Source organism: Malassezia vespertilionis, chromosome 3 (genome assembly GCF_029542925.1).
Source record: "Malassezia vespertilionis chromosome 3, complete sequence".
Taxonomy (NCBI): Eukaryota; Fungi; Basidiomycota; class Malasseziomycetes; order Malasseziales; family Malasseziaceae; genus Malassezia; species Malassezia vespertilionis.
Genome location: NC_079249.1, coordinates 706,096 through 725,703, shown reverse-complemented (window position 1 = coordinate 725,703; position 19,608 = coordinate 706,096). Strand labels below are relative to the sequence as shown.

Below are 19,608 nucleotides of genomic sequence, written 5' to 3'. Positions count from 1 at the left end.
GTACATCGTTCGTATCCAGTCGTTTGAGGTTTTGTCGTGAAACGACCAAGATGGGATCGGAATCGAATGTCATCGTATGCGTTACGCGATCACTGATACATAATATACAAGGCTTGTGTAGGAGCGTAGACGATGTAAATAAGGATAACGGCGCGCTGGCACGTCGGTAATGGAATTCGCCGCCAAAGCGGTACCCCACCGCAGCCTACCAATTTTGCAGACGACTGCAGCAGAATTGCGTGAATTTGATGCGGGGAGGTCAACTTTCCCGACCATACGCAGTTCTATTGGTTCCCCTGACAAAACTACCTGCAGCAGCTGCGCGTTTGCCACGTGTTCGTAACCATATGCTGTTGGGCACTGGGAGCATGTGCTGTGTGCAAGTGCAAACTACGGGGGCCTTGAAAGGGCCTTGATCTCGGGTTTGAACAGCCCGTGGCGTAGCATGTGGTGTGCAGAAGAGTGCGGCTTAGCTATATACTACTCTAGGTCGAAGCCTGCTTGGCTGTGAATAGCATAGCGCAGTTTTTCCAGTGCTTGCTCTTTCGAGGTATAGGCAGGTAGTTTTAGCAAATTTACGCAAGTGCTGGCCGTAGGCAACCGCGACACGTCGTCGCCCGCATTCCGAATAGCAAACTTGGGGTTCAGTTCCACAAAGCCACGCAGCGGTGGATTCGGCGAGGAAGTAACGAAGCGTAGAAATGCTCTGCGCGAGTCCTGATCGAGCGACGCAAGTGCCTCCCAGAAAAAGGTGATGGCAAGATCCTTTTCGTGAAAGCCACCGTAAAGCGTATGCTCGCGTAGGTTGTCCAAGTCGATGGGTTTCTCTGCGCCAGATACCAACACGTGCAGTTCTTCGCGGTTCAAAAGGCGCAGCCAGCGCGGATCGATCAGCTCAGAGAGGCCGTCGAAAAATGCGCGACACTGCGGCTCGATCTGCTTGCTGAGACGATAACGCGTGACGTGATAAATATACGACAAACGGTTGCTACGCGTCACAGAAATGTCGGTACCGCCGGGAATAAGCTCTGTGGTGCGTGTCGCGCCAAACTCTTCGTCCGTAACGGTAAAGTTGAGGGCAAAGTCATTTTCCACGTTGCCCGTATAATTTTTTAGCACAATCAGCCCTTTGTACAGTTCACGGTCAAGGCTGTCAAGGCTGGCTAGGTCGTCGAGGTAGCTTTGGTGGCCAAGCCATTTGCCCAGAAAGAAGCTTGCAAACTTGGCATCGACAAGAATGCCTTCGTACAATGCCTTGCCAATGATGCGCCCCAAAAATGCGTACCAATTAAGCTGCTCAGGGCGCTGCGCGTAGCTGTGGGGATTTGGGTATAGTTCCTGGCGCTGGTTGACACACCACAAGCCGCGGTCTGTGTGGAATACTTCTTGGACAAGGGAGGTAAGGAACTCTTTAAAGACGCCGCCGCCGTCAATGCCATCCTCTTGCATGCCCCATTGGTCGACAAATACGATCTGAAGCGGTCCTTTGAGATGTGGGCCAAGCGCGTTGAGCTGTGCCATGCCATCTTCGGCAATAGCGCCGCGGCGGATCGTGACCCTGCGCTGGCTTTGCCACGCATAAATGTCGCGACTGATGCCCAGGCGCTCGCTGTCGCTCCGCACAAAGTGGCGGAATATTTCCACACGCACATCAAAGGGAATAACAAAGGGAATGTTGTTCAGCACGCCAAGTCTTGGGTTGATAAATGCCACTGTGCGTGCAGAAAGCGTGGCACTGCGCCGAGATTGCAAATTGAACCCCTCCTCCTCACTAGACGCCATTAAGCTCCGCTCTTCCCAGACGACGGACTCAATAAAGGATGCAAGATCCTGCTGGCTGAGCATGTGCCAATGCGCATCGGGTGTGAAGCGACGACGGGAATCGCGCGTGTGAAGCTGCTGAAGAAGTTCTGTGATCATGGCTCGCAGATGCGGCAATCGTCTTCGCGCGCCAGGAAGAAGTAGGTCATGCTCGGCGTGATACTGCAAATCTTCATGCCAATACAGCGTAAAAGCAATGTTTCGCAGCAAACTGCTAATCGTGACAAGCTCGTCTAGCGTGAGCGGATTCCGTGCGGCGTTTTCCGCATCCAGCTTGGACGAAGGGTAAAATTCGTCATCGCCCATGGTCATGAGTGTACGACTGTATAGCGCGCACAGGACTGTGAAAATGGCCCAGTCTCGTGCAAAGGCAGGGTTGAGGAGTACTGCACGCGTCTCAGCGACGCGGGCGATTGGATTAATCGGGCTGAGATGCTTGGCGAAAGGACTTGCGCGCGTCCAGCCGCGCCAGAGCTCGCGCACCAACGAACCTACACTGGGGCGTTGTGCTGGAGCTGCATTTCGCGCAGTGTGCGAGTCGTAGCCGTACAAAACCGTATTCAGCACCACCTCGCGCTCCGCACTCGGCCACGATTGTAGTGCAGCGAGCAGAAATGCGCAGAGCGCAGGGCGAGCATGGGAAAAGCGCACGGATGCGGCCATTATAGCATGTAGGTGCGCCTCGGAGACCACGATGCGCAAATTGCGGTATGTATTTGGATCGAGCGGCAGTGTGCACAGCGGAATGTTGACGCTAGCTGCGTCGGTTGGGTGTTGAGTGGGCGAGTTTTGCTCGTCCGTTTCCGTTATCGATGTTGTGGAAGCATGCTCGGAACTTGCATTGGTATCCTCTGGCGCCACAAAAGCTGTGCTGGGCAAAGCATCCTGAAGCAAGACAAGCGCGTCCAAGTAAGAGGAAAGCTCTGCACTGGTACGTAGCAAAGGCACGCGATTTTGGCAAAGCACAAGCAGGTTGCCCAGCAAGTACGGCGAGTGGATTGGGTTGTTTGCAAGTGCCGTGGCTCCGGGTGTTCGGTAGCATGCTCCGAGCGCGTATATATGCTCCATCACTTGTGCGAATGGAAAGGCCGATGTGAATTGCGCGACAGCGTCGATGGGTACACGCTGCAAGAGATGCGGCACGGTGAGGCCATTCGCGACGAAAGCACGCAGTGCAATGGAGCGTGCGTCTGTAGTAGGCGGTGCATTCTGCACGTCTTTCACAAATGTGACTGGCGCATCGGGCAGGAGGTGAAAAGGGTGCAACATGAGCGTTACACACAGTTGTCCCGTATGCGACTGCTCCGATGGCAAAGCGAGCATAGCAGCTTGCAGCGCACGGTACAATCCCCAGAAAAGCATCGACCGCAGCAGTGCTTGCTGTAGCTCCACATTTGCTTGTGGCACCAGTAACGCGTTCAGGAACTGGATCCACACGTGGATGTCTGCTTGTGACATTGCCGCGGCGCGGTGGACCAGAATGTGCAAAACAAGGTGCACGACCCACGCGAGCAAAGCGTGCCAATCTTTCTCGCTTTCATCATCGCCTATTCCCATAGTCCATGGATGTTGGGCTACATGGAGTGCCCAGGCTGTCAGACTCGGCGCGCGGGCCAACACTTCTGTCGGTGTGGCGCGGTGCAGTGAGCAAGCGAGCAGGCGGGTGAGGTGGCGCCATGTGTGTGGCGTGTAGTGACCGTCATGTATTTTGATCTCTTCGATATACTCTTTCATGCACTCTTCACGCACGCGTTTCGCCACAGCATAGCGGCGGTACACTGCTTGGATGCGTACCGCAGACTTTACCTGCTGCCGTTGGAGAGCCCTGTTTGCGCGTTGCTCGCGAGCCAGTGCCGCAAGATTTGCCGCTGATTTTTCTGTACCAGTCCCTAAATTGATGCGTCGCTGTGGCCGGGACGATCCTGTAAAGTTGAACTCCATCGTGGGACAAGGCGCGAAGGAAGCACGGCCCATGACAAAAAGCATCGGGCGATCGGGCACCAGTTGCTGGCATCGTGTGGAGCATCAATTTTTTTGCGCGACAATGCCAGCGGCAGGGCCCAGTGGGAGCCATATGCTGCCTGTTTGGGCAGGCAAAGACACGATCGTAAAGCGCATTCGCGAAAATGCGACTGTTATACTTGTAGGCGAGACAGGCAGTGGTAAGACGACGCAAGTCCCGCAATTTTTATTCCAAGAAGGCATCGTGCCGAGGCATGGCCGCCAAATGATTGGTATTACGCAGCCGCGCCGCGTTGCTGCGACGTCGCTAGCATCGCGCGTAGCCGACGAGATGGGGTGCCGCGATCCTGCGGTACTGACACACAAAGACGACGGCAGGTCCGAGTATGTCGGGTACTCGGTCCGTTTCGAAGACCGGACCAGCAAACAGACGCGAATCAAATTCATGACCGACGGCATGTTGATCCGCGAGATTTTGGGACCGGTAGAAGGGGCCGCGGAGACGTGCGCGCCGAATTCACGCGCTGCGAACGCGCGACTGCTAAAGCGATACAGTGTACTCATCATTGACGAAGCACACGAGCGATCGCTGCGCACAGACGTGCTTCTTGGGCTTGCCAAGCAGATCCAGCAAGAGCGCCAGCGTTTGGTCGATGCAAAAGAACTTGGCGCCACACCTCTCAAACTTGTCATCATGAGTGCCACGATCGATGCTGAGGCGTTTGCGCGCTTTTTCCGCAGCGCCGACCCCATTCCCATTTTGTACGTTGCGGGGCGGCAGCATGGAGTGCGACTGTACTATACAGAAGAGAGCTGCCAGGACTGGACTGATGCTGCTGTGCGTGCGGTGATGCAAATTCACGTCTCCAAACCGCCGGGCGACATACTCCTTTTTGCCACTGGCCAAGAAGAAATTGAGTCTTTAGCACAGTCGCTCCAGCTGTTTGCATCGCAGGTGGATGCATGGGCAGAGGAGCAGGGGTTTCCGAGTGCGCAGGAACTGCTTGTGCGTCCTTTGTACGCGGCTCTAGGTCCGGCTGCGGCGGCAGCGGCGTTTGCACCCACGCCCGAGCGCACGCGGAAAGTAGTGCTCGCCACCAACATTGCCGAGACGAGTATTACCATCCCGGGAATCCGCTACGTGATCGACTCGGGCCTTGTAAAGGAAAAGGTGTTTTCGCCCCAAACAGGCGTGGAGACACTCCAGGTGCACCCCATATCGCAATCATCGAGCGTGCAGCGCGCTGGTCGCGCTGGTCGTGAAGGGCCTGGCATGTGTTTCCGTCTGTACACCAAAGATGCATTTGCAGCCCTGCCAAAAGTACCGGTGCCCGAAATCCACCGCACCGAGCTGTCTGGCGTTGCCCTCCAGCTCTACGCCATGGCCCTGGATCCGTTCCACTTTGACTGGATCGATCCGCCAGAGACTGCTATGCTACAAGAAGCCGTCTTGCACCTTGCCGAGCTTGGTGCCATCACATGCGCAAAAGGGAGAGACGTGCAGCTTACGCAACTGGGGAGACAGCTGGCCCTGCTTCCCATCACGCCGTCCTACGCGCGTCTCTTGCTGGCCGCTGCAGAGCGCGGCCCCACAGTAGCGCGCCAAGCGCGCGACCTGGTTTCCATCCTCTCTGCAGACCGAAGCATGTTTGTCGAGTCGCGCGACCCCGAGCGGAAGGAAGCCGTGGACAAAGCGCGCGACATCTTTACGGATCCGAGCGGCGATCATGCCACCTATTTGAAAGCCTTGCAGGCGTACCTAAACGTCAAGGCGCATGCTAGCGGTGAGAAGGCAAGCGCAAAGCACGAGCTGTGCAGCTGGTGCCATGCACACGGAATTCGCGAAAGAACCATGCGAAATATTCTTGCGATTCGCAAGCAGCTCGTACGTATTTGCAGTCAGCATGCTATTCGCTGCGATGACGACGACAATGGCGCTGGAAAACGCATGCGAAGTGCGTCTCCCGACGACGATCTGGACGAAGAGCCCGGCCTGTTTGTCACGCGCGGCGCAATCCATGCCGATGGCGTTGGCGAGTCGTTTGACGATCTTCTCCAGTGCCTTGGCAAAGGCCGCGTGACCAACATTGCTTTGCGCCAGCCCGACGGCTCGTTCCGGCGCATTGCAGGTGGCCCCTTGTTTAAATTGCACCCCGCCTCTACGTTGCATCCTGCTCGGCACACTGCGCGCGGCTCGTTAGCCTCGGCGGTGCAAGCAGTTGTGTTTGAAGAGCTGATGCTCACATCGCAGACGTTTGCGCGGACTGTGTCACGGATTGAGCCCGCGTGGCTGCAAGCGCTGATTGCACGTACTACATAGCTATTCTGCCTGTCCCTCGCGCCATCGTTTGCCGAGCTTGGTAATTGCACTTTTCCAGTAAGCGCGGCGCGACTCGAGCTGCTTTTCGTTCCACGCAGCGTCCATTGTTTTGTCCGCGCCGCGCCGTGCGCCAAGCGCAATGGGAAGCAATGTGGCTGGGTCGGAAAGAAAACATTCCATGTTGTGCAATAGGTATATACCGCAATCACACGAGTTCGGCTGGGTAGGCACTTGGACGTCCACATGGATGGGATCGCCCAGTCGGCGCAGATCTACATCCTCAGGAACCCGCTGTTTATCGCGCGCTTCGAGACGTAGGTAGTCGCGCAGCACATTTTTTACACGCACGTGTGTGCTGCCGAGACTGTCGAGAACAAGGACGTAGGTTTCGCCTGCTTGCGCAGCGGTGCTGGGCAAAAGGCTGCGCTCGCCATCTTCGTGCTCCGCTCCGTGGCGCGAAGTGCGGCGAAGGAGCCGCATTCCGTGGTCCTTGATGCCCAACACACCTCTAGGATTCACAACAATCGCAACGTACCAATGCATGTTTTCGTTGATGGGCACAATCAGCATTTCTTTGTCAAAGATGTTTACACGATTCGTCCACTTGCGCACCTGCTCGTATGACTTGCTGCGATCGCGGTACTCGTTTAATTTCATAAAAAAGAACGAGTTGAATAGGTGGATCTGGCTGGCAAGGTGCGGATCGCGCTGGCTTACCTGCTCCATGATAAAGCGCAGCCCAAACTCGATCAAAGTATCATTCAGGAACTCATGCTCGTTGAGGCGCTCGACGTCAGAGCCGAGAAGCGTGACGGCGTACGGGCCGTGCGCTGGGTACCGCAAAATGGGCTTATCCAGCTCCGAGGCGCGGCGCTCCTCTTCTACGCGTGTGGCTGCGCGTGTTTTTCGCGTAGGATGTGGTATAGGGGTATACAAGGTGGTGGGCTGCGGCGCCTGCGCGCCATGCGTCGCTGCGCGGTGCTCGCCCACCGCGACGGGCACAGGCTTGCGTGGTGCGTGCTCGGAAAAGAGACGCGTCGTGTTCCGCTGCGTCCAGCTACTGCACAAACTCTTCGCACCGGGCTCGGGGATAAGCTCGCCGGGGTAAAGGGTCGGCGAGTATCGTACGCGGTCTACAAGTATGCCCCAAGCATCGGTAGTCAATGGAAGGAATGCGATGTGGAAAATGGGAAGCGGAGGCGGTACGAGCACCAAGCGCGCCAAGCGCGCCTGCGTCTCGCCGCGGCCCACAGCAAGCACCAAGAGCTTGTGCTCGCTACTGCTAATCTTCCAGCTGTGAATGTCACGCAGCGCAATTTTTAGGAGCTCCGATGCGCCGCAAAGGACGGCAAAGTGCGTGCTGAACGAGACAAGCTGGAGATCACTCGCGTCACTGTACCATTCCTGGTTAATGTAGAGTACACGCAGCGGGATCGAAATGCTTTGCATCGTGTGCGCAGCACCCGGTGTAGCGCTCGGCACATCGCGCTTGCGCATGCGCTCGCGCAGCGGCTTGGCGGGCGATGCAAGCGACAAAAAGTCGAGTTCATCGCGCGAATCGTCCGCGCCGTCCGCGCCAGGTGCTGGAGTTTTGCTCTGCTTGATGCTCGGCGACATTTCCTGCTCGTGTACGCGCTTGTGGCTGGGCGATGGCGTAGCATCCGCGTAGAAATGCAACGGCTCCATCGGCGTCTGATAGGGCGAACGTATCGCGTGCTTGTGCTTCGGCCGCACAGGCTTCTCGGACACGCCGTCAGTCCGAGACGCACACGATGCCGTACTGCTTTCCCCGACGCTTTTTTCGCGCGCGCGCGTGCGGTCTAGCCGGTTCCAATAGCTATGCTCCATTGCCCATGGCGCGCGAGGACGCGTTTCCACAAATGACACGTGCAGTCTTATGGGTATCTATCGGGCCATGCATCGGGCTAGAGGGGCGCTGCGCCTGCATCGTACGGCTCGCCGCGGCGCTCCCAGAGCGCGCGGCGCTTCTGCAAGAGCGCCGTGAGCCAGCCACGCACATGAGGGTTATGTATTTTGGTTGCGCCCCCAAGCCAGAAGGGCTGCAGATCGCGGATTCCATGGACTGTGGTGAGTGAAAAGGCGACGTACTTTTTTCATACTCGAACGCTTGCAGGCACAGTTCAAAGCAGTCGAGGTCCTTGACTAGCTGAGCCTCGGGTGTCTTGCGCTCCTCGTACTCTGTCCACAATGCAAGGATATGCTGCGCGGCTGGAGTATTGTGCAGCAAATCCTCAGTGAGATGGATGATTGCGTCGTGCTCGCGTGCCTGTTTCTGCACTTTGGGGATGTTGCACAGCGGCGTCAAGTCTCCGACTTGCGCTTCGGCGAGGTCATGTACAAGTGCCATCATGACACACTTATGGGTATCAATGTTGGTCTCGCCAAGCAACATGGCAAGCATTGCCATTCTGTACATGTGGTCGGCAATGGACTCGGGGCTCGGTACATTGTGGTGGTACCAGCCAGTCCGTTTGCTCACTTTAAGGTTTTGCAGGTAGTGCATGTAGTGAAGCAGATGCACTGCATTGCTGGGCGCTGCTGCCTCCCACCCAAGCACCGGCTCGATAGCGCGCGGCGCGTTCCGTGCGTTTGGGCTCAGGCGCACATCGGCGCTCGGGACAAAGGGCAGCGGCGGTAGCTCCGTGTCGTTTGCGTCATTTTTTGCCACGGGTCCGCGCGGCGATGATGTCTGCGTCTCCATTTTGGCGGTGCGGATTGCACGGCGGAGCGAAGGGACGAGCATTTTTTCCTTGTCGGGGAGGCTCGTCTTGGGCTCGCAGTCGAACTCCGCGGTGTCGCGTGTTTCTTGTGCAGGGCGGCGCATGGGAGTGAATGTGTGCGCAGGCACAGACGCTGCAAACGCATGCATTGCACTCACGGCGGTACCCGTCTCCTGATCACGCACTCTGTGTTGCCACTGGGACCATTTCCCCATGGACTGTCCCGGCGGCTTGAGCCCGCCGGCCTCAAAAGTGCGGTGGCGGTGCGACGGGATGTTGGCAGCTAGTGCGCGGACCAGGTGCTCGTCGTCGCCTTGGATTGAGTACGGCGCGGGCTTTCTCTCTGCGGTGCTGTGTGAATCGTGCCGTATGGCACTGCGCGAGGAAGCGTGCAGCGAGCCGACAAACTCGTTTGGGTGCTGCAAATCGTACGGGCCTTGCTTCACGGCATCAAAAAGCGTGTCATGCTCGGCACCGAGTGCCTTGCGCAACAAAGGATTCGCCGCAGCGTCGTGCACGCCAGAAAACGAGGTCGCAATGCCCATGTTAAGCTGGCGCGCTGCTTCGCCATTGCGGTGAAGTGGTGTACACAACGCTTTCTCAACGATCTGTTGCTCCATGGGCGTGTGCGGATGCGACGCATCCAGCTTCAGCTCCTCGTCAATTTCAAACATGGTGTCTTCGGTGGACTGCGCCTCTGTATCGCTCTCGTCGGACTCTTGCACGTGGAAATTGGCCTCCGGGGACGGCTGCGTCTCGGCACGTTTACTTTGGGGCGCCTCGACCTGACGCTGCGGCGAAACTTCCGCTGGTGGGCAGTGGCTGCCGTAGCGTACAAATGTGGCAGAAAGCGCACTGTGCAAAGGAGCGGCCTCGTTGTGCGTGGGAGCAGAAACGTGCGTGTGCATGGGCGTCGTGTGGCTCTTCTGTTTTGCGTGCAGTGCATCGCGCAAAGAGGCGAGCTGCGTTTTTGTGGTGTGCACCATCGTGTCCAAATATGCCTGCTTTTGCTTGACAATCTGGGCAATCTCGCGGTCAAGCACAGCGCGTTCTTCGTTCAAACGGCGCACGGCAATCCCATCCAGCAGCGCCGCTTCCGCGCTAGGATCGCCAAGCAAGCTCGACGGAATCGGATCGAGTTTGTATGAATGGAGCTGTAAAACGCGCTTTGCTGTGCTGTGCGGTGTGTCTCCGGCGCTTGGAAGCCCATTGTCGTGCGCCATAAGGCCAAGCACGGACGAGTACGTACTCGACGCCATCCGTTGGGCAACTGTCGCGCCGCGGACGACTGTGCTAGCGCACCAAACAATGCTGTTATTTGCGCGCAAAGCGCTGGAGAATGCCTCGGCAGGCGATGCCGACACTTGCCCTTTCTCATCGTCCTGGGCGCTCTGCTTCAGGGATGGTGCGCGGGGAATCGCGCACACTGGCACGTCGCATACGCTGCAAACAAGTACGGATAATGGAATGGCCCCGCCAGCACTAGTGCCAGCTTCAAGCGTCGCCTTGTCGGGAGCTAGCGCGGTAAGTTGCGGTATTGACTAGCGTGAGTGGGGCAAGCGACGTACAAGATGCAATTCTTTTTCATCGAGGTTTAGTCGGAAAGGCCATGCGGCGCACGCTTGCTTGGTACATGTGCCGCTAAGACGCACGTTAAGGCACGGACACGCCACTGCCTCGCAGCGCTGTTCGCCACGCAAGTCGTCCTCTGGCATGCACGCAAGTCGGTGTGCTGAAAAAAAATAATCGTCGGTTTTCTCCCGCGTGGCGCGTGACAAACACTCCGGGCTGCTTGCGCCCAGCGCATGGACCAGGCGCCATCGGGGCATCGGGCGAAAAAAATCGCAGAAAACGTGCTTGGTGCCATCATGGGGAAGCGGCCACGGAAGCATAGTACGAGAGCGATTGGCCCTGATCCCGGGCATGTGCAAGGCCTGCTGGAGCATCACGAAGAGCATGCTGTGTGGGATGAAGAGTCGACGCCGCAGCGCGTGGATAGCATGGGCAATGCACACGTCGCTCTGGGGACCGATAGTAGCGTCGTTGCCGCTCCCGCTGCCGTACAAGAAACTCGCAGCACAAAGGACGCAGCGCAGAACTCCACCGGCGCCAACAAAACGCATCTCGCTGCGCGCACCGCTGCCGCGCCCGCCGTTGCACGCCCTCTTGAAGCACCGGAGGAAGACGACTCCGACGAAGAGGACAATACGACACGCAAGCGACGTAAACGCACACGAAAGCGCAAGAAAGGTGCATACACAAATGCCGAGCCGGGCCCCGATCCGAGCAGTGACGCACATCTCAACGACAGCGCCCAGAAATCCATTGCGTACGCACAGTGCTACCTCACCGACAAGTCCAAGTGGAAATTTTCCAAGCCGCGGCAGAACTGGCTGCTCCGCCACATGCTGTGGTCCGACGAGATCCGCGCTGCAGCAAGTACACTTGCCGCAGTCGAAGAAAGCGAGCGCAACGCCGCGCTCTCCGAAGATGCCCTCTCTATGCTTGCTCCTGCCTTTCAGATTCCCGAAGAGAGTGCGGTTGTGCCGGACATCTACGTGCCTGTCGTAGCCGTCTACCTACAGAGTATCATGGGTCTTTCCAAGCAGCGCGTGATCGATGCACTCACAGTAGCAGCCGCAGCATCGCTGCCGCCGCCGCCACCCGACGCAAGCGCAGAAAGCACCGAGGCGCAAGAGCTTCCTAAAGCTTACACATGCGCCGCTGCTTGGTGCACGCTCCGAGCCGCGCGTGCACACGAGATTTTGCAGTGGATCCAGGCTCGCGAAACAGCGCCATAATACCCTAGTTCTTATACAGCATCTCGCGAAATGCATCCTGTCCTTTTGGCTTTGCGTCGTTGCTTGCCGTATGCACATGTGCAAATCCCAGCGCCCTACCGCGCCCTCTGCCGCGCGCGGCAGAGGGCGCGCGCGGTACAAAGGCACTAGGGCCTTTGACAGTGGGCAGCAGTGTGGCTGCATGTGGTTCAAGCGTGAGCGGATGGGTGTCTGCATAGGTGATACCAGCTCCGAGCGCAGCTTTGCCAGCCGTCTCGACGTCGGCAAACTCGACGAGCGCGTCGGCATCGGTCGCGTCGAGCGCATGCCGCGACGGCGTCCAGAATATGCGGCGCACCGTGCCAGGCCCCAGCGCTTTCTCCATCGCCTGCTGAATGAGAGCCTCTTGTGCATCGCCTGGAAGGCCGCAAATGCGCACAGTTCGTGCGCGAGTATCATCATCGCGCTGTGACGCACGCTGTGTCCTTTTTCGACCTGCATCGGCAAGCATCACAGCGACAAGGCTCCCCTTGAGCTTCGTGCTGTTGGTCGCTTGCATAGCGCGCCGCGCATCGAGCGCGGAGGCAAAATTGATAAAGGCAATTCCGCGACTCTTGCCATTGGGCAGCAACGGCACACGCACGTCTTGCACAGGCGCGTGAACTGCAAAGAAAGCACGGACATCATCAGCGGTTGCGGAGCGCGGTAGTCCGGTCATGTACAGCTCGCGCTCATTGGCGTCCGCGTCGGAGCGCTCTTTCTTGTGCGCAGGATTCGATAAAAATACTTGGAGTGGGTGTTCGGGCTGCCAGTACTGGCCGTGCTCGGCGAGTGCGGCGAGTGCTGCAGCGGGCGTCGTGTACTGCACGTAGCAAAAGCGGCGCGATTGCGCGAATTTGCGGCTCGGCCAGCGCACGTCGAAAATCGCGCCGTATTTGGCAAAGCGTTCGCGGAGAAGCGCATCGTCCGTATCCGGCCCAAAGTTGGTCACGTACAGCGTACATTCGTAGCTCAACGCAATGTGCACCTCGAAGTCATGCAGGCGTTTTAGGTCGCGCGTCTTTGCGGCTTGGACCATGGCGCGATCGGTAAACTCGACAAGTGCAGCAGACGTCGGCGCTCCGTCAGAAGTATATGCTTCGACAGGTCGCGGTCCGACCATGTCGCAAATTACACCGGATTCGCGGAAAAAGGCGGCCAGGTCCGCGTCGGTGGTATGCGTGGACAGGCCCGCAACGAGGATTGACGAAAACTCACGATCGCGTGAAGGCGTCTCGGCGTCCTCGATGCGCCCTTTTTTGGGTGGTGCCTCCTGGCTCGCTGCGTCTGCCTTGCGTTTCGGTGCAGGCTGTGACGGAGTTGTTTCGGGCTGCACTACCTGGTACTGCTGCATCTGCTTGTAATAGGAGCGCCATACGCGATCCTGCTCGACTTTCGTGCGTGCTTCGGCAAAGTCAATGTCCTGCAGCAGGCCGCGGTGGTGCTCAAACTCGACCCATGCTTGCAAGAGCGGCAGCTTGTTCACCATGCCGTGCTTGGCCGCGCCGCCCTTGAACGTTTGCCGCGCACGTTTCTCGTTATCGTGGCGCGCAAAAAACTGCGCTGCAAAGAGGTACGCGTCGGGGTTGAGCGAATGCTGCACAAGGGTGTTCTCCACGACGTTTTCGGCAAGGGGATAAAGACTCGCCGCAGCATCAGCACCGCCCTGCTGCGCAATCGCACGCAATGCGCGCTCGACCCAGTCGACCGTGTACCGCTCCAAGGTAAGCGATGCATCGCGCTCGGCCTCTGGCAATGCGCCCACCTGCCCTAGTGCCTCAAGAAGAATTTCGTACAGCGCCATGAACTGATCGAGGTCGAGCGCAAGCACAACATCTTCCGGCGGGATGTGCTGCGCAAGCGCCGCTTCAAGCGCCGCATACGTACGCACGCAGTCGACGTGCGCTTGGAGCAGCGCCACAAGCGCAGCGCCGCCGCCGACTTGCGCAACGGTGCCAGACTGCACGACGCGTTGGTATAGCTCCAAGACGTAGTCCTTGGGTTTGAGGAAGCGCACTTGCGCGCGCATGTAAAAGGCCCACAGCTTTCCAGATGGCGGTACGCTGCGCACAGCGGCGTGGCATGCGTCCAGCACGCCCGAGGCCTCTGCTTTGGGCGTATTTAGAAGCCCGACATACGCGAGCCATAGCGACTCGGCGGCAAACATGCGTGTGCGCGCTTCAACGCGCGCCTCTTGCGCTTCACGCTCTTGCATTTTATGGCTCTTGCGCCCTTTTTTGGCCTTCCAAGCTTTCTCAAACGCGAACGTCGGCGGCTGGCACACATACGCTGCATCCATCGACGCATCCTTCGACTGTGGAAAGAAACCGAACTGGTGAAGCGCGCGGCGGTACAGCGTCGCGGCCAGCTCCTCTTCCGTAGCGAGCAGCGCCTTGTCTTTTGCGACACGCATCGACTTGACCTTGTGCATCTCCCACGATAAGTACACATCCCAGTCTTCCCAAGTAGCGTCTGCTTTTGCGATGCGGTCCTCGTACTTGCTACGCTCTTCCCACACGTGCAATGCAGCGACGTACAGCTTGTTCGCAGACGCCATGGTCTCCTCGTACGCTTCCGCTGGTAGATACATCGATACAAACGTGCTGAATTGCTCAAACGTGTGCGTCAACGAGCGGTGCGGCACTTGGAGCCGTGCGAGAAATACTTGGCGCACCATTTCCACACGGGCCTCGTCGCGTGGATCCGCATCCAAGAATGCCTTCTCAAAGACAAGGTACATGTCCCACACAGCACTGCTCTCATTGACGTGCCATGCACACCTCCCATACAGCGCACGCAGCGCCGACCGCACACTGTCTTCGTCCAGCGCACTGGTGTCGTCAATGTGCAGCGACGCAAGACGCGCAGCGTCCAAATAGGTACCGTTCTGCGCAATCGGCACCGGCTCTTCCAGGCCTGTCCAGGCGCGTAGTACGCCGTCCAGATTAGTAGGCTGACCGTGTTCGTTGGACAAGCGTGCATTGCGCACGTCGACAGGCACCGCGACGCGCGACGTAGCCGCGAACGAGGCAATGAGGAAGCTCGCGTACCGCACGTACAAGCTTATGTCAAGCGCATCGCGCGTCGCCTGCTCGTGCATCGCAAGCACGTCCTCAAAACGCGTGTGTGTGTCGAGCGCGTTGGCAAGCTCAACACTGAGCAGCAGATGCCAAGCGTGCGGACGGAGTGCCATGGTTGCGTGCATTTGAGTGTACGCCTCCAGTAGCGACGCACGCAGCGACACGCTCTCCTCGTCCGCGGCCGCTAGCATTTTTCGCTGTACAGACCGCACCCAATCCTGGAATCGCCATGGGTCGAGCGTTTGCGCGTCGTCGGCCATGGTGGAGAGGCGTTGCTTACAAAGACTATTTACGCGGCGCGCGAAACGCTCTGCCAAGCGAGACGGCGTGCCTGAGAAAGGGAGATGGCGTCGTGTCTGTAGGACAAACGCTGGCCGTTTTCGCCGTGCACATGAATCTCGTTATCGAGTGCACTGGTCTCCGCACACGTGTCGGCCATAAACGCGTCGTCGTCGTCGTCCATGTCGGCGGCGCCGCTGCGGAACGTCGCATAATCGGCGCGCCCGGCACCTGTATCCTGAATGCGCACGCCAGGCTCCGCCTGGAAAGAACTAAAGTCGGTGATAATATGGCGCATCATGGGACCCGCAGTGGATTCTGGGCGAGGAGGAGAGGTGCTGTGCTGCGCCGTGCGCCGTGCGTCGATGAATTTTTGACTCAAGCGCGATCCGACCACCTTGCGGATGTGTGGGCGCGCAGTAGAAACGTCCAGTGCGCGAGTCCACATGGCGATATTATGCGTGGATTCTGGTGTGAGTGGCACGGCGACCCACCTTCGCTCTCCCGGTAAATACTTTCCACAATCAGCTGCTTTGTGCTCTCGTTGCGAAGCAGCAGCTTTTCGTGCAACTCGTGTGCAATTTGGTCCACTATTTTTGCTGACGGATCCGTTGCTTGGGTATCGGCCTCTTCGCCCTTTGTAATCGATAAACTGCACAGTCGTTCAAGGACAGCGTCGCCAACTTCGCGGTGCAGGCGGTCCAGATCCATCACCTCGCCCGCTGCGGCAATCACGACATGGCTCAAAAGAGAGGCAGTGGTGAGAGGAACAAGTATACCACCCGTGATATTTACAAGTCCATGATAAAAGTCCACCGCGTGTTGGTAGCCACTTAAGGCAGGCTCGCATGCGACGACAAAAAGCGTAATTCCTTTTGCCGACATGGCGCGCGCCAACACAATGGGATCTTCGCCGTCCGGCGATCCATTAGGAAATCCATCGCCATACTCTCCAATGCCGTGCGGCGGTGCATCAGTGACAAGGACTGCCATTTTCGCCGCTTGTGGGCGCCAATCGAGAACCGTTACAGCTTTAAGCGCTGCCGTTGCCGCTTCCGGACCATCGCCACCACCCGCAGCAAACAGTGAATTCAGATTCTCTTTCATGTCAAGCACGCTGTCGGTAAAGCCGAAGTTTCGCACAATATACACATGGTCCTGCGGCGGATGATCGCGGTAGGAAATTAGCCCGACGCGCAGCGCGCCTGTCCTAGAAAGCAGCTCAGAGTGTACAATGTTGTCACAGATTGTTTCAATATTTCGCGTCGCCGAGTTAATATAGGAGCCCATCGAACCGGTGGCGTCAATGATGAATACCAAATCTAGCATGCGGTCTAGGCCAAAATCAGTTTCTGCCGATGCCGACGCAGATTGCGGCGACGACATCCAGTCGGGCACAACGGACGGATCTACAGTAGCGCCAAACATGCTTCTGTTAAATATCGCTCACACATACCCTAACACGCCGCCTTTCGGCAGTGCACCCGACGCCATGGTCGTACAATACAACACACCGAGCACGGCGCAGTCGTTGCAATATGCTGACTAAACGACTCAGAGCCCGCCGGACGTGCGCAGCGCAAGTTGACGCTAGCGAGGATGGCGAACAGTATCTCGGGGGTCGCCTTGCCCCCATCGAACGAGTATGTTAACGCACGAAGCTTCTGACAACAGCATTGTGGCGACATGGGCATTTCTTGAGCAGGGTATCGATGTGATGGTACGTTTTTTTTGTCTGGCCTTGCTGATCGTAGATGGCACGTTTGACGCAAGGCATGTCCTATGAACGCTACATGCAGTTGTACACAGTTGCATACAACTATTGTATTAGTAGCGGCATGGGTGGCGCAAGCGGGATTGCCGCCGGTGCGCACCTCATTGGTGGGGAGCTCTATACTCGTGTCGCACACTACTTTCAGCAGCATTTGCAAACGACTCTGCGCGATGTTGAGCAGCTGAATGGCGAAGCACTGCTTCGCTGCTACTCCGCAGAGTGGGAGCGGTATACGAACGGCACCAACTTTGTGCACCGCTTGCTTGTATACCTAAACCGACACTGGGTCAAGCACGAGCGCGAAGAAGGCCGCACGGATGTGCATACAATTTACACACTCGCGCTGAACCAGTGGAAACGATTTGTCTTTTTACCAATTGAGAAAGATGGCAGACTTACTGATGCACTGCTGCACCAGATCCAGCTGCAGCGCGACGGCGAAGTGGTCCAGTCGACACTTCTTAAATCTGTGCTAGACAGTTTTGTGTCGCTTGGCATAGACGATACCGATGCAACGCGCGTCAACTTAGACGTGTACCGCACTTATTTTCAGCAGGCATTCCTTGATGCGACCGAAGCGCACTACAAAGCCGAAAGCGATGCTTTTCTCGCGCAAAACTCAGTGACGGACTACATGCGCAAGGCCGATGTGCGTTTAAAGGAGGAGGCAGATCGGATTGAGATGTACCTGCATCCCACCACGCAACGCCAGCTCATGGAAGTGTGCAGGCACCAGCTTCTTACCAAGCACAGCCAGCTTCTTTGGGATCAGTTTGGCGCACTGCTCGAAAACGAAATGACGGTCGATTTGAGCCGTATGTACACGCTTCTTTTCCAGATTCCCGGTGGCTTAGATCCGCTGCGGGAGCAATTTGAGTTGTACGCACGGAATGTCGGCCTCGAGTCTGTTGCGCGCGTGGTAGAAGAGTCACCCACGGTGGATCCGGCCAAGTACATTGCGTCTTTGCTGTCTGTGTACGAGCAGTGTATGCAAACGATTGAAACTTCGTTCCAGCTCGAGGCTGGCTTTATTGCTGCACTTGACAAGGCATGCCGCGTATTTATGAACGAGAATCAAGCGACCGGCACATCGGCAAGCAAGAGTCCAGAGCTGCTTGCCAAGTATATTGACGGGCTACTGAAGAAAAGCAACAGGAACACGGAGGACATGGTATTTGTCGACGCATTTGACCGCGCCATGATTGTCTTCAAGTATATCGAGGACAGAGACTTTTTTCAAAAGTTTTACGCCAAGTTTTTGGCGCGACGCCTCGTTACCTTTGCGTCTGCGTCCATGGATGCGGAGGAAAGCATGATTTCAAAGTTGAAGGGCATTTGTGGGTTTGAGTATACAAGCAAGATGCAGCGCATGTTTACCGAGGTGGGGCTCAGCAAAGAGCTCAACGAGCGCTTTCGCGAAGCTGAGGCCGCGAAGCAAAACTCCGCGTTGCACGCCATCGATTTTTACGCGCTGGTACTCGCCAACGGTATCTGGCCTTTGCAAGCGCCATCCTCAGACTTTAGTGTCCCTCCAGAATTACAGCCTGCCCACGAGGCATTCAAAGATTTTTACGCGACGGAGCACTCGCGCCGAGTGCTCACATGGCTCTGGCACCTTTCTTCAAATGATTTGCACACCACATACCTGCCCCGGAAACACATTTTCCAGGCGTCTACATACCAATGTGCTATTCTCTTGCTATTCAACACTGACACCGTTCTCACGCGGGAGGAAATAGCGACCGCCACGCGCCTGGAGAACTCGGTATTGCGCTCTGCGATGCTTCCGTTGGTGAAGAGCAAGGTTTTGCACGAGCTCGACGATTCCTTTTCTCTGAACATGGATTTTAAGTCGAAAAAGGTGCGCGTCAATCTCCAGACGCCTGTGCGCGCCGAGCAAAAGGCAGAGTCGACTGAGGTGGCAAAGACGGTCGAAGAGGACCGTAAGGTGCTGCTTCAAGCGACGATTGTGCGCATCATGAAGGCGCGTAAAACGCTCAAACACAACCTTTTGCTGCCCGAGGTGATCGGGCAAGTCCAGTCTCGATTCCATCCGAAGGTATCGGATATTAAGAAGGTTCGTTTTTTTTTGACACTCACACCAGGCTATTGATACACTCATTGAGAAAGAGTTTTTACAGCGGGCAGAGGGTGAAAAAGACCTGTACTCGTATGTGGCATAAGATACGCGTTTGTAGTGCTACGGCTGGCAGTAGGCCACAATCTTAAATTTTTCGTGCCACGAGCCGTGCGTGATAATTTGTGTGGCGCTGTACGAGTTGGGTATCTGTATAACCCACCGGCGAGTCGCAAGCTGTGCAAGAAGACCCAGCAGCAGCACAGCAAGTCCGGCACCAGCGTGCATTGGAAGCACCACTTTTATGAGTTTGCGCACAACGTACCTGCAAGTGCAATCCCAGCGCTCATGCCTCCAATCATGTTTCGTATAAGCCACTCTGTATTCCACTCGAGCATGGCATTGGACATGGCGGAAAGTAAAGCAGAGTGTGTGCTAAACTTTTGACTGGATCCAGTCCATTGTGTCAAATCAATGCCTTGCGTCTGCTGCACGCGACGATCCACAGGGAGCCGAGAATCCCACACAAGGAGAAGACTAAGCAGCAACGCAGTGCTTATACTCGCATACACAAGCGCCGTCGACGCAAGCGACCAGTGCCAGACGCGCCGGTACTGACCGGAGCGTCGCGCGTACATTCGATGAATCAGCGTGCTGGCCACGGTTACTGCGCCGTGCAATGTAAGCATCTCGACGAACGTCGCGCAAAATGTACGTGCTGCGCTCCCAAGAAAC

The 19,608-nt window shown here is 57.1% G+C and overlaps 8 protein-coding genes across 8 annotated transcripts; 3 read left to right on the top strand and 5 right to left on the bottom strand.

Annotated features, from left to right (window-relative positions):
- Positions 1-480: 480 nt before the first annotated feature.
- Positions 481-3,762, bottom strand: HUL5 (HECT-type E3 ubiquitin transferase; the record flags this gene model as incomplete). The annotated part of the gene is made up of 1 exon (XM_056206692.1): positions 481-3,762. One exon carries the CDS (start codon positions 3,760-3,762, stop codon positions 481-483), a length of 3,282 nt encoding a protein of 1,093 aa, XP_056062667.1.
- Positions 3,763-3,895: 133 nt separating this feature from the next.
- Positions 3,896-6,103, top strand: prh1 (RNA helicase; the record flags this gene model as incomplete). Its single annotated transcript, XM_056206691.1, has 1 exon — positions 3,896-6,103. One exon carries the CDS (start codon positions 3,896-3,898, stop codon positions 6,101-6,103), a length of 2,208 nt encoding a protein of 735 aa, XP_056062666.1.
- MVES1_001851 (Ulp1 peptidase) lies at positions 6,104-7,789 on the bottom strand (the record flags this gene model as incomplete). Its single annotated transcript, XM_056206690.1, has 1 exon — positions 6,104-7,789. One exon carries the CDS (start codon positions 7,787-7,789, stop codon positions 6,104-6,106), a length of 1,686 nt encoding a protein of 561 aa, XP_056062665.1.
- Positions 7,790-8,028: 239 nt separating this feature from the next.
- MVES1_001850 (uncharacterized protein) lies at positions 8,029-10,559 on the bottom strand (the record flags this gene model as incomplete). Its single annotated transcript, XM_056206689.1, has 3 exons — positions 8,029-8,186; positions 8,213-10,360; positions 10,511-10,559. The coding sequence occupies 3 exons, from the start codon at positions 10,557-10,559 to the stop codon at positions 8,029-8,031; spliced, it is 2,355 nt and encodes a 784-aa protein (XP_056062664.1).
- A 153-nt stretch (positions 10,560-10,712) lies between these two features.
- Positions 10,713-11,645, top strand: MVES1_001849 (uncharacterized protein; the record flags this gene model as incomplete). The annotated part of the gene is made up of 1 exon (XM_056206688.1): positions 10,713-11,645. The coding sequence occupies one exon, from the start codon at positions 10,713-10,715 to the stop codon at positions 11,643-11,645; it is 933 nt and encodes a 310-aa protein (XP_056062663.1).
- Positions 11,646-11,649: 4 nt separating this feature from the next.
- PRP24 (Splicing factor) lies at positions 11,650-15,003 on the bottom strand (the record flags this gene model as incomplete). Its single annotated transcript, XM_056206687.1, has 1 exon — positions 11,650-15,003. The coding sequence occupies one exon, from the start codon at positions 15,001-15,003 to the stop codon at positions 11,650-11,652; it is 3,354 nt and encodes a 1,117-aa protein (XP_056062662.1).
- A 29-nt stretch (positions 15,004-15,032) lies between these two features.
- On the bottom strand, positions 15,033-16,450 carry MVES1_001847 (uncharacterized protein; the record flags this gene model as incomplete). The annotated part of the gene is made up of 2 exons (XM_056206686.1): positions 15,033-15,490; positions 15,517-16,450. 2 exons carry the CDS (start codon positions 16,448-16,450, stop codon positions 15,033-15,035), a joined length of 1,392 nt encoding a protein of 463 aa, XP_056062661.1.
- Positions 16,451-16,621: 171 nt separating this feature from the next.
- CDC53 (ubiquitin ligase (cullin) of SCF) lies at positions 16,622-18,979 on the top strand (the record flags this gene model as incomplete). Its single annotated transcript, XM_056206685.1, has 4 exons — positions 16,622-16,665; positions 16,697-16,742; positions 16,777-18,873; positions 18,902-18,979. 4 exons carry the CDS (start codon positions 16,622-16,624, stop codon positions 18,977-18,979), a joined length of 2,265 nt encoding a protein of 754 aa, XP_056062660.1.
- Positions 18,980-19,608: the final 629 nt, after the last annotated feature.